Here is a 12,841-nt window from a genome sequence, read left to right on the forward strand (position 1 = left end):
CTGATCCAATGTCCATCCCAATATTTTCTTTTAAAGATTTTATTTATCTTTTGACCCAGTTTCAGGTTTCTTGCTTTTGTTCCATGATCTTTGGGGAATCTGCATTTTCCTTTTAAAAAAGGAGGTTTTATTGGAGGTTTCATTTTCCTTCATGGTAAAATATTTATTTTGTAAATATGTTATGCCCTTTAAACTTTTTTCTAGTCATTTTTCCTTCTGACTTTCAGTCTGTTTCCAATCCAATCTAAACATTTACAAGTATCTACTATGTGCTAGCCACTGTGGTAAGTCCTGGGGATACAAATAATAAGATAGACTCTGTCCTCAGGGAGTTTACAATCTAACAGAAGAGGCTGGACAGGAAGGTAGCAGGATGCTAAGGAACATCTTATCTGGCAGAGTTGGAACCTGGCAGGGCCCAGATGCAAAGTGACAGACGTTTATAATAAAGAAGGCATTGGGAGAAGTTTGGTACTCTGCCCCCTGGCCCTCCCATCAGAGGGTAGAGGAGGCTGAGGTGGGGACTGGCTGTCTATCAGGGTTTGAGTTAGCAATGTGATTGTGAGTTTAGAAGTAATGAGCTTAACCCGGGAGGGGCATCTTGTTCTGCTAATCATGCAGGGCAGCAGATGCAAAAGGGAGTCAATAAATCTCTATTTTATATAAATAAAGTGTTCTCTGGGGATACAAAAAGAGGCAAAAGACAATCCTGGTCCTCACAAGGAGGGAGACACAACTAAACAAGGTACAAATAAGCAATATATACAATATAACAATATATACAATTGGATTAGGCTTTCTGTAATGGGATTTAAAGGAAAGAAGCCAAAGAAGGCCAGGAGATGAGGAAGGAGAGCGTTCTAAAGGGAGAGCAAGAGAAGTCCAGAGCTGAAAGATGGAGTGTCCGGTTCCTAGAACAAGAAAGCCAGTGTCATTGGATAAAAATGTTCAGTGAAAGGAAGAAGGCAGAAGGAGACAGGAAGAGGTTGGAGGGATTAAAATCTAAGAAGGATTTTGTGTTTGATTCTGGAGGAGAGTGGGAGGTGGCAGGGTGGCACCAATGGACTGGAGCAAGGAGAAGAGATGAAGCAGGCTGGTCCATCCCCTATGAAGGTAGGTTTGTTCTCTTGAACTTTTTGCTTTCTTGTATCCCAGTATATTTTCTCTCCCCTTTCATTACTGTGTTCCATATTCATTCTGTTGCTCAAACTCTTTTACCTGGGCATCCTGGGCATTATAGAACCTAATGGTTCGCTGCCCAGAGTAAGCACCGTGGAAAAAAGTCTGACTCCAACCAGATTTTTGGTGTTCTGCAAAAAAGCCCTTTACGACTCTATACTCCGGGTCTTTTACTACCTCCACAAGCCGAGTCCCTCAATAAAACCACAAAACACAAGTTTATGAACTTGCTTGTGTCAGCTATGCTTGGAAGTGGAGAGATGATTGAGGGGTACCTTAAAGTACTTCATCTCTTCTAAATTCTCTGAAGCTTGTTGTTAATGTATTCTTTTGTAAATTCAATTTTAATTGCCATTGATTTGCTGCAGTAAGGAAAGGTGTCCTACTAATTTACTTATCCGGTGATCCAACTGGGTTTGCATATTAGAAAGGTGTGTCTAACCCCGAGATGACCATTTTACTTTGCGTTTTCTCCAGCCCTCTTTTTATCGTCTTTAGCGCCAAACGGCAGAGTTCCATTTGCTTGCTCTTCCCAATCTCTGCTCCTGTCCTAATCACTTAGAGGGGACTCAACACCTCCCCACTTCCACCCCTTTAAATGCAGGTCCCAGGGTGACTATTCTGTGTTCTTGTGCCCTACCCACAGCTTTGGCAGAAGCCATATTCAGATTCATCATGGCACCTAGTCCAGTGTCTTGCACACAGTAGGTATTACAAAAATTGCTATAATAAATTAAAGAAACTATGGCACAGGAATTATGTGCCTTAAATATTTAATGTTGGATTTATGGTTTATGGAAAATCCAGATGACTTAAACTAGTAAATTTAGGAAATGCTATATAGATTGATTTGCTTTTAACAAATCATTTGACAAAGTTTCTCTTATTTTTCTTGTGGATACGATGGATTTTGAACCACTTGTATTAGTTATTAATGATTATATCAACTTGAAAAGAAGTCTCTAGAAAAGTGTCCCGATTATCTTATATTTGACTTTATGTGGCTTAATACTTTTTCAGGGTGACCCTAGGCAAGTCACTTTACCCCAATTGCCTCTGCAAAAAAAAAAAAAAAAAAATTATATTTTTTCAATAACTTAGATAAACACATAAAGGACTTGCTCTTCAAATTTGTAATGATACAAAAATAGATGGATAGCTACACACTGAATGAATCAAGTATCAAAAGGATCTTGACAGGCATTGAGAATGTTGGACCAAATCCAATAAGCAATTAAGGACAAATGTCTTATGCTTATGTTAAAACAAAACCAAAAACCTCAATTTCCTAAGTACAAGATGGGAAAGTATAGTTAGACAACAATTTGTTCAAAAAAAGATTTGGGAACATTAGTGGATTGCAAGTTAAATATTCATCTACAGCATTAGATGGCACCCACAAAAGTTAATGTGATCTTAGGTTGCTTCTAGAGAGGGTTATTAGCTAGGATTACAGAGATGGTGATGCTTTGTGGACTGTATCTATAGCACTGTATTCAGTTTTGAATCCTGTGTTTTAGGAGGTGCATAGATAATTGAATGACCAGAGGAGAGTAATTGGGATGGTAAAAAGCATAGATGGACTTCCAGAGGCTGGTTTAATGAACCAAGGGAGAAACAGTATGGAGAAGGGGCAGCCTTCATCATCTGGAAGATATGGGTTCACATCCTGCCTTTGATATATACCACATGGTCCTGGACAAATCACAAATGAATCATCAACGGGATGGGAAGATTATACAAAAATAACCTCCAAATAAGATGGCTCTTTTCCCGCCATATAAATTCCTACCTAGTTCATTAATTGCTTTTGTGTGTTTTTGGCTTGGAAACCACTCATGGACAGGAATTATACATGGAAATCTTTTGTGCTTTGTAATGCCCATCCTAGTGCTGGACAGAGTCCTCAAATATCATTTGGTTCATTTTTTTATGGGTAATTTCAATAGGGAGTCCTTATGCAATAATTTTAACATACAGTGGATGGCACTAAAGGCTCACAAACTTTGACAGTGAACTAGCCTACTTTCTTAGTACAGGGTGCAATACAACCTTGCAAAGTTTTAAAAAGTCATTAGGCTTGAAGAATGTTTTTATTTAAGATGAAATTTTTTTAAATAGGCCTTTCAATATTCATTGGTCATAACTCCTATTCTGCTCAGTCATTTGCACCTACTTCCTCCATCAGTATGCAAAGAGCAGCCTGGCACACTAAGAATATCTTACTTTTGCTTGCCTAATTCCCAGTCATAACAGAAATATTGATTGGTTTGATGAATTGCATTGTAATAGTATTCCATTAAATATGTTCAGCGTTTAAAAAAAATCCCTACCTTCAACACGTACCAATAATTTATCATGCTCTTAAGAATTTTGCTTTTTGCTCATACAGCTGGGGTAACCAAGTAAAGGTTTCAATGAAATAGTATTTCTAGCCTCTAGTGGAACAACTCAACAGTGTTGTAAAGTCATAGTAACATCCTCAGGAGTTAGGTCTACTAGTAGCCAACTCTTAAATGTGTAAACTATTTGCTCCTTTCTCTTGAAACTCACCTTATTTCTTATTTTGAGTGGGTATGGATACCTAGTACAAGAAGTGTGAATATAGGCATAGCCACAAATTTCTCTCTCCCTCTCTCTTTCTCTCTTTCTCTCCTTGAAGATAGTCTTTTTTTCTCACATTTGTGTTCAAATAGTATTGTGTTTGGGTGAAAAGATGGTCAGTTATGATTTTGTGGGATTTACTTTTGGAATGATTCCACTTCTCTAGGTGACATCAGCTAGAGGTAAGAAGAAAGTATTAATTTTATCTCTTGAGAAATAAAAAATCATCTTTTAAAAGAGAGCTTGATTGGACCTCAAACTTTATAGACCAATGTATTCATGATGAATACTCACAATGTCGTGAAAACTAATTTCCATTGAGAAATTAATTTTATACTTTTTTGGATCCATTATTTCATCAAGAAGCTACTTAGTATTATGCTGTTTAACTATTTTGTCACTATATTGAATAAAAATAATTGTTTACCAAATTTGTAGATAAAACAAAAGAGAGATGTTTAATAAACTAGATGACAAAGACAGGATTCAAAAAGATCTTGACAGAGTATTGGTTTGAATCTAATAAGTTGAAGTTGAATAGAAATACATGTAAAGTCTTGCACTTTGGTAACAAAAATTCATTCCTAAGTATAAGATGGAAGAGGCATATATAAACAGATCTGAAAGGATCTGGGTAGATTAAAGTACTGAAAGTTCAGGGACTCAGTAGTGTGATGTAGCAGCCAAAAAAGGCAATTATAACCTTGGACTGATATATTAGAGCACATTTTCTAGGAAAAGGTAGACAATAGACCCACTGTCCTCTGCTCTTATCAGATCTCAGCTATAGTATTATGTTCTAGGCACCATGATTTAAGAAGGACATTGATAAAAGCTGGAGATTGCCCAAAAGCAGGCAACCAAAAATGGCAATGGACCTTGAGTTCACAATAAATGAATAAGAGTTGAAAGAACTGAACATATTTATGCCTGGAGAAAAGACAGGGATATGATAGGTATGTTTGAGTATTTGAAGAGTTATCATATGGGAGAGAGATTAGATCTGTTCTGTTTGGTACCAGGAGGAAGAACCAGGAAAGTTACAAAAGAAAACAAAACAAATTCAGTCAGAAAAAATTTGTCATTATTAGAACTGTTAAAAACTGGAATGGGTTTCCTGGAGATCTTCAAGCAATGGTTGGATAATCAATAACTACACATTATGAGTGGGGTTCCTTCATAGATGGATTGGATTAGATATTTCTCAAATTATATGATTCTTTAATACAGATCACAAACCTTCTATGTCTTATCTATTGGGTCAGTTACAAAATTGTGGCCTTTTTCATCTCTTGATGGTAAATCACATCTTCCAACAAAGTTTTTTTTTTTTTTTTTTTCCATTTTTGAGCGCACTGAAATTTTCTTTTTGCTAAGTAACAATATATATGTTGGCATTTTTTTTGGACAATTTTTTAAGTACACAGAATTTTTACATTTTCTTACTGACTGAATTGGTTAATGATAGAAAACAAATTGCAATTATTATTTGATTGTAGAAAGAACTGAAAGATGAGATGCCAAAACATTCATAAAATATTTTCCATTACCTTTTGTAAATGAAGAAACCAACAAAACCATAGATTGTGAGCCCCCATTTATGTACTTACCTTTAAGAGTAATCAGAAAGTTAATGAAATAGCACAGTAAAAAAAGTAACAATACTTTGTCCCTGAAATACCAGCAGTGATAAAGTACATGTAAACAATACATAGTCAGGTCATACATTTAGAATACCATACATGTAAAGAACACCTGTGACAGGAGTATATGCATGAAGGGGCACATGTGGGGAATATGTGTGAAGGTGATTTGTGGTAAAAGGCAAAAAAAGGTTTTTTTTAGGATATGACAAATTTAAGATTATGCCTGTGGGATATCCATTTCAAAATGCCCAACAGGCTAGGCTGTTGATGTAGGACTGGAACTTATTAACATTAGGACTGTTTATATATATTTGGTAACCATTTGCCTAGAGAAGACATTTGAACCCATGGAAGCTGATGAGATTACCAAGTAAGATAGTTTAGAGAGGGAAGAAAAGGTGGTTATCCCAATTAGTGGGCACGGCAAAGCTAAAGTTCCAAAGAAGGAGATCAAGGAGTAATGTACCAAGAGAACCAAGAGAGAGCAGTGTAAGAAAAACACAGAGAAGAGAGTGGTGGTGATCAACCTTATCAAATGCAGCATAGGCAAGAAAAGGCCACTGGATTGGGTGACTGAAAAAATAATTGGTAGCTTTGGAGACAACAGTTTCAGCTGAAAGATGAGTTGGATGCTATATTGCAGATTTAAGATGAAGTAAAGATGGATAGATTTTTCAAGGCATCTAATTGAAAAGGGAAGGGGGATATATATATATATAACAACAGGAAGTGTAGGATCATGTGAGGATTTTTCAAAGATTGGAGAATCATGGTATATATTTATAGGCATAGGATAAGGAGTCAAATTGGACCCAGAATGAAGAGAAAGTGTGGGGTCAGAAAATGTAAGATGAAAAGCCACAGTTGTTGAACATCCTCAATCGCCAGTGAAGTATGAGGCATAGTCCTTAGCTGAGAAAAATATCATAAATATGAGGAGGAATAAGATGGTTAGCAACATCCACTGCAGTGAGTGGGGCAAACAACCAACTAGGGAGGAGAAGAATTGCCTTGCAATAAGAAAACAGTTGAAATTAGATTACATTTATAGTAGACTCAACCAGTAGTTTTGTGTCTTGCTCCAGGTCTATTTAAAAGCACACAAATTGAAGTGGAGGAATAGATGGTGGGAGCATCATACAGTTGGGATTTAGCAAGGTGTGAATGGGTGGGCAAGGGGCGCAATAAAAAATTACTAAGATATAAAGGAACCTTTAGCGTAGAAATCACCTGTTGACAAAACACAATTGTATTAGAAAACAATTGTAAAATCTTATAGAAGGTGATTAAAGATTATGAGGAGTGTTAACTCAAAATAGCAAGAAACAGTGGAAGGAAAAACAAGTGTACTAAGGGATTTCGTGGAGATTCAATTTAGCTTGAGTATGCAGCAGGATTGCTGAAGATGGGTGGATGGACAGAGAAATGATAGATATAACAGATTAGATTAGATAAAATATACTCTCCATGGATTAGCCATCCAACCAATTAGGACAAAAGGTATTCTTCTTCTATTTGGATTCTCTTCCTGGAAAGCTGGATTCTGAAGAGAATCGCTTTTGCTTCATCTTGCCCTAGAACCAAGCCTCCACATCACTTCCAGACCATCTCCAAGTACTTGTCTGTCTTGTACAGAAATGCAAATGGACAATGATTTGGATTCAGAATTGAAAAGGAGTGAGATTGCTTTTGAGAAACTGCCAAGTTTTTTTTGTTGTTGTTGTTTAATAACTCCAAGCTTCTTGAAACAAAGGTTATGGGTTTTTTTTTTTCCCCGAGGCAATTGAGGTTAAGTGACTTGCCAGGGTCACACAGCTAGGGAGTGTTAAATGTTAAGGCCAGATTTGAACTCAGGTCCTCCTGACTTCAGGGCTGGTGCTCTATCTACTGCATCAACTACTTGCCCCCAAAGCTCATTTTTTATTCTTCCACCAAATAATGGCACACAGTAGGCATTTAATAAAGTATTATTAATTGATTAATGACTATGAGTTAAGACATGTTACAGATTCCAAGGAATTAAATTTGAAGATTGGAGAGAAGGATGATATGAGCATACCACAACATGTTACAAATAATTAAAAAAGGGAAAAGAGTATTAAAATGTCTTTAAAGAACTGTTTGTTTTAAAAATGGCTTGTTCACAGAAAAAGAATGAGGAATAACTAAAGTGCTGTGAGAAATAGAGGAAGATACCCATCAGTGAATCTCCCATGGTGAAGTATGGGAAGCAAGGTACAAACTACAGAGTTTTTGAAGACTACACAGAATTGGATTGTGATTTGCATCATTAGAGGCACTGTTCTTAACAATAAGATCACAGAATCATTTGAATTTTTCATACAAAATCTTTATGAGAATAATCTACTTATGCCTCTAGGACATCTCTAACCAAGGTATAATGGAACAGCTAGGTTTTTTTGTGAATGATATTCTGCTTGAGACATCTTTATAAGAACACAAATGACTGAAGGGGGCAAGGAATTTAAGATCTCATTCTGCTTATTGTTATAAAAAAGCATTTGATCCAGTAGAGAAAAATGTCACCTTAAAAGCTCTCCTTCAATAAGGGAGTCCCATGCAGAGGGTAAGTTAGATTTTTTGGAAGGATGTAGTAAGAGATACTTATTTGACTACTCTGTTTACTTATGTCAAATTAGCAGTGAAACAGGGAGACTCTATGCCCTTCAAAGACTGTTATTGTCATTCAAGATATCCAAATGAAAGGGAAGACTTTCCTATATAAGATGAGGTTCTTCATGTTTGGGAATAACAATAGCTCTAGAATATGAGGAAGCTTTCTCAATGAGATCTAAAATAACTGTTTAATTGTCCACTTAGGAAAAATCAAATAGATGAAGAACGTGACAAGATTATGCCATTCAGTTGGATATTTTGGACAAAAACTGAATAGGTGGAGGTAGAGTAGATTGGATAGTCTTTTGGATCCTATAGTGTTCTTAATGATCCTAAGATTCCTCCGGAAGCAAAGACTCAACCTTTTAATATCAGCATTCTTCTGGTAATGGTAAATGGCTAAAAATGACATAATGTCTGTCTCTGAGTAATTAGAGCTGTTGACTACCCAAAAAAAAATTGAGGTGGGTATGGATAGATTATAACATATTATCAACAAACCACAAAGGAAAAATGGAATAAAGTAGATTATTAAAGAACATGCAGAGAAGAATATTACCACAAAAGGATATGAACTGGTTATATGGTAAAAGTGAGGAATGAATGGACTTTCTTGGTATCCAACATAATGCCAAGAGATCTAGCTAAAAGTCCCCACATAGTAAAGTGATCTCTATGTAGAATTAATAGGGACCATGTATAATAATGGGCATGTTTTGGAAATAGCCAATTCTTTCTCCTTGTTCTATATTCACAGTCTTGTTTCATGAATTGCTTACAGGATATCAGACTCTAAGTTGAAACAAAAGTAGCCATCAATTTTGGTTTTCTATAAGTGTTTTTAATGGTGATTTTGATTAGAAATATCTTAAAGTATCGTATTAAAATTATTTGAAGAATTAGAAATATATTAAAGTATCCTATAGCATTCTCTATAATATGACTAATAAAACATAAATTTTTATGAATGGGTGGGGATTTGGAGTCAGTTTTTTTTTTCCTTTTTCCTGTTGATAGAAAAGAGTTCCTGAAAGAAATTTCTTGAAGCAAAAATCTTCAGCCAACATCAAGAAATTCAAGTCAGTCTGGTCCTGAAGCTCACGTGACTGTGGAGCTGTAGTAGCAATTTTAGATGCTTTTTTTGTTGCTGGAGGGGATCACTTCCTGTCCATCTCTGATTGATACTTCTTGTTCATGTATCTAAGCTGCTGTTTAGTCTCCCACCGGTGTAATATGGATTGAGCAGGTGCCCTATTATACCTTGAATTCCTATTCTGTTAAAGATAAAACCAGAATGAATGTTATATAGCACACAATATAAAGAATTTTGTGAAAGAAGAGTCCCAAATTTTGTCCTTATTGTATGTCATCTTAAAGCATCTTTAGGTCAGTTGCAGAAAAATAGGAACACAAAGTGGGATTATTTTGAGAAATAAAAAAGTTACATTAGCAGTTTGAATTCATTATTCTCCTATAGACTGGGATATAGTTGGGAAGTAAAGATAAAAACATGGCTTAAAGTAGTTATTTAAAAATGATCCAATGTGAAAATTAAGATGCTCATACTGCAAAAGTTAGGTCCTCCTTCCACCTATCTTCCTGAGGAAACTGCTGTAACCGGTTTTTGGTAAGCTCCAGTTGTAGGCCATCAAATTTAGACTTGAACCAGCGGTGAGCTTCTTCTAGATTAGCTGTTATCTGAGAATGTGAATGACTGGGAGTTAGAGAAAAGGAATAGCCATAAATGTAGTAATTAATAGAAACAAAGTATATATTGGGGTAGGATGCATAAAATTCTGACTTCAAGTCCTTAAAACCATTTTTTGCACAACAGCTTACTTATGGGAGATAACCTCTGATGATGGATGTTGTTTTATGCTGTTAGCCTAACATAACTAACATCATAACATAATGTCTAACAGACATTACTTCTTTTTGCTTTCTAAGATTTTTTTTTTTATCTAAACCTATGATTTTGTCAGTATAAGGAACTCTCAGAGTGGAAAAACCCTTCCTTGACAGAGATGGGAAATATCTTTGAAACTATAATCATAGAATATTGTTCAGGGCAGAGAGAAATTAAATTATTTGCCCCCATCTCTCTCTCTCTCTCTCTCTCTCTCTCTCTCTCTCTCTCTCTCTCTCTCACATACACACACACGAGAGAGAGAAAGAGAGAGAGAGAGAGCGCGCGAGCGAGCGCATAAGCTCTCACATTTTCCTAATTCTACAGTCAGTCCTGGATGTGCTGAAAGAGATAGGAAATAAGAGTCACCATCAGTTTCTTCATCTGTAAAATGAGGAAGCTGGACTTAGTGACCACTGGGGGATCTTTTAGTTCTGAATCTATGATCTTCATAAATTTGCAAATTTTCAATATTAACTGGGTGTCCCATAAATAGCTGCTGCCTACAAAATGGCTTTGAGGACAGGCTCTTCTAATGCTCCAAATCAAAAAAAAAAAAAAAAAAAATGTCACTGCTGGCTGCTCTGTGTTTCCACAAGGTCAGCTCAGATATGCTCAGTAGTTGTCTGCCTATTGCAAAGAACTAAAAGGATAGGTTTTCCTCTTTGAATCATGATATATTGTGTTACACTGCTTGCCTTTAAAGGATTAAGGATAAAAATACAGAATTTTTCCTTTCTTCTCCCAAGTAAATAGATAAGCCAAGGCCATTTTATATCCAGGTAACATTCAAGATGATGTCTGATAAAAAGGCATTTACCATTAAGAACATAGTCCAAGTGCTAGATCAATGAACAAATTCACTAATTACATTGTCAACAAATAATTACATTAATTTAAACTAGAATTGTCTGTCTTTTGTAATGCCTGCCAATAAATAATGTCATCTCTAATTTTAGAATTACTCATTTTGTAATAGGTACTTGAGACTAAGTATTTTTGTATATTGATATACAATAAAGGTACAGGGTCTAGATAAACTAAAAAAATTTGGGACAGAAAATCATCTAATGACTAAAGCCATCTGACTAAAGAAAGACACTAAAACTCCTGTACCTTTTTTTTGTGTCCATGCTTCTGGCTCACCTGTTCCGATTCCACACTGGCTTCTTTCAATTTATGTTCTGTTGCCTCTTTACATTTTCTTAGGTGTCTGATTATTTCTTCCATTTCCTGCCAAGGAAAGTTATACAAAGATCTTTTTTTAAAAATATCATTTCTGTTCATTAAGCAAGTGGCTTTGGCAGAAAAAAGGCAAATAGTCAAAGTGTAAAAGCATAAGCCCTGCCAGTGAGATGGAAGCAATAAGGGTGGGACTTGTTATAGCTTCAGTCTGCCTGACTCTGTTCTTATTTTCTTTACCAAGAATGTTGATTCTAAAGTAATTATTTTTGGTAAATTCTTTTTATTTATTTTAATAAATATTTCCAATTATATGAAATTTTTAAAATATTTTTTTTTACAACTTTAAAGTTAAAATTCTATCCCTTCCCTTTCTGCATCTCCTTGAGAAGGCAAGCAGTTAGAACTAGAGATCATTACTGATCACAAAATAGAAAATTTCGATTATACCAAACTGAAAAGTTTTTGTACAAACAAAACTAATGCAGACAAGATTAGAAGGGAAGCAATAAACTGGGAAAATATTTTTACAGTCAAAGGTTCTGATAAAGGCCTCATTTCCAAAATATATAGAGAATTAACTCTAATTTATAAAAAATCAAGCCATTCTCCAATTGAAAAATGGTCAAAGGATATGAACAGACAATTCTCAGATGAAGAAATTGAAACTATTTCTAGTCATATGAAAAGATGCTCCAAGTCATTATTAATCAGAGAAATGCAAATTAAGACAACTCTAAGATACCATTACACACCTGTCAGATTGGCTAAGATGACAGGAAAAAATAATGATGATTGTTGGAGGGATGTGGGAAAACTGGGACATTGATTCATTGTTGGTGGAGTTGTGAAGCAGAATCCAACCATTTTGGAAGTAGTTTGGATCTATGCTCAAAAAGTTATCAAACTGTGCATACCCTTTGATCCAGCAGTGTTACTACTGGGATTATATCCCAAAGAGATTATAAAGAAGGGAAAGGGACCTGTATGTCACGAATGTTTGTGGCAGCCCTTTTGTAGTGGCTAGAAACTGGAAACTGAATGGATGTCCATCAGTTGGAGAATGAGCTGAATAAATTGTGGTATATGAAAATTATGGAATATTACTGTTCTGTAAGAAATGACCAACAGGATGATTTCAGAAAGGCCTGGAGAGACTTACACGAACTGATGCTGAGTGAAATGAGCAGGACCAGGAGATCATTATATACTTCTACAACAATACTAGATGATGACCAGTTCTGATGGATCAGGCCATCCTCAGCAACGAGATCAACCAAATCATTTCTAATGGAGCAGTAATGAACTGAACTAGCTATACCCAGAAAAAGAACTCTGGGAGATGACTAAAAACCATTACATTGAATTCCCAATCCCTATATTTATGCCCACCTGCATTTTTGATTTCCTTCACAAGCTAATTGTACAATAAAAAAAAAAAAAAAAAAAGAGAAGGCAAGCAGTTTAATATCAATTATACATTGAAGTCATGCAAGAGTTATTTCCATATTAGCCATGTAACAAAAGAAAACACAAACAAAATAAAACAACAAAAATAAAGAGTTAAAAAAAAGAGTATTATGTTAATTAACATTCAGAATTCCTCAATTTCTCTCTCTGGAGATGAACTACATTTTTTCTGAAAACTCCCTGTTCATATTCTTTGATCCTTTAACAACTAAAAAAT

The 12,841-nt window shown here is 35.5% G+C and overlaps 1 protein-coding gene across 8 annotated transcripts in view; it reads right to left on the bottom strand.

Annotated features, from left to right (window-relative positions):
- Positions 1 to 8,856: 8,856 nt before the first annotated feature.
- The window catches only part of CCDC150 (coiled-coil domain containing 150), a 90,376-nt gene continuing 86,391 nt past the window's right edge, over positions 8,857 to 12,841 (bottom strand). For 4 of the 8 annotated variants that reach the window (XM_031960285.1, XM_031960281.1, XM_031960284.1 and 1 more), the window contains 3 exons: positions 11,089 to 11,205; positions 9,633 to 9,764; positions 8,857 to 9,340 (listed from right to left, as the gene is read on the bottom strand). In XM_031960285.1, the coding sequence (XP_031816145.1) occupies positions 9,224 to 9,340; positions 9,633 to 9,764; positions 11,089 to 11,205 (366 nt within the window). In that variant the 3' untranslated portion in view covers positions 8,857 to 9,223. The remainder of the gene's footprint in view (positions 9,341 to 9,632; positions 9,765 to 11,088; positions 11,206 to 12,841) is intronic. The other 4 variants (XM_031960286.1, XM_031960280.1, XM_031960287.1 and 1 more) reach the window with 3 other exon arrangements.

Source organism: Sarcophilus harrisii, chromosome 3, assembly GCF_902635505.1.
Source record: "Sarcophilus harrisii chromosome 3, mSarHar1.11, whole genome shotgun sequence".
Classification (NCBI taxonomy): Eukaryota; Metazoa; Chordata; class Mammalia; order Dasyuromorphia; family Dasyuridae; genus Sarcophilus; species Sarcophilus harrisii.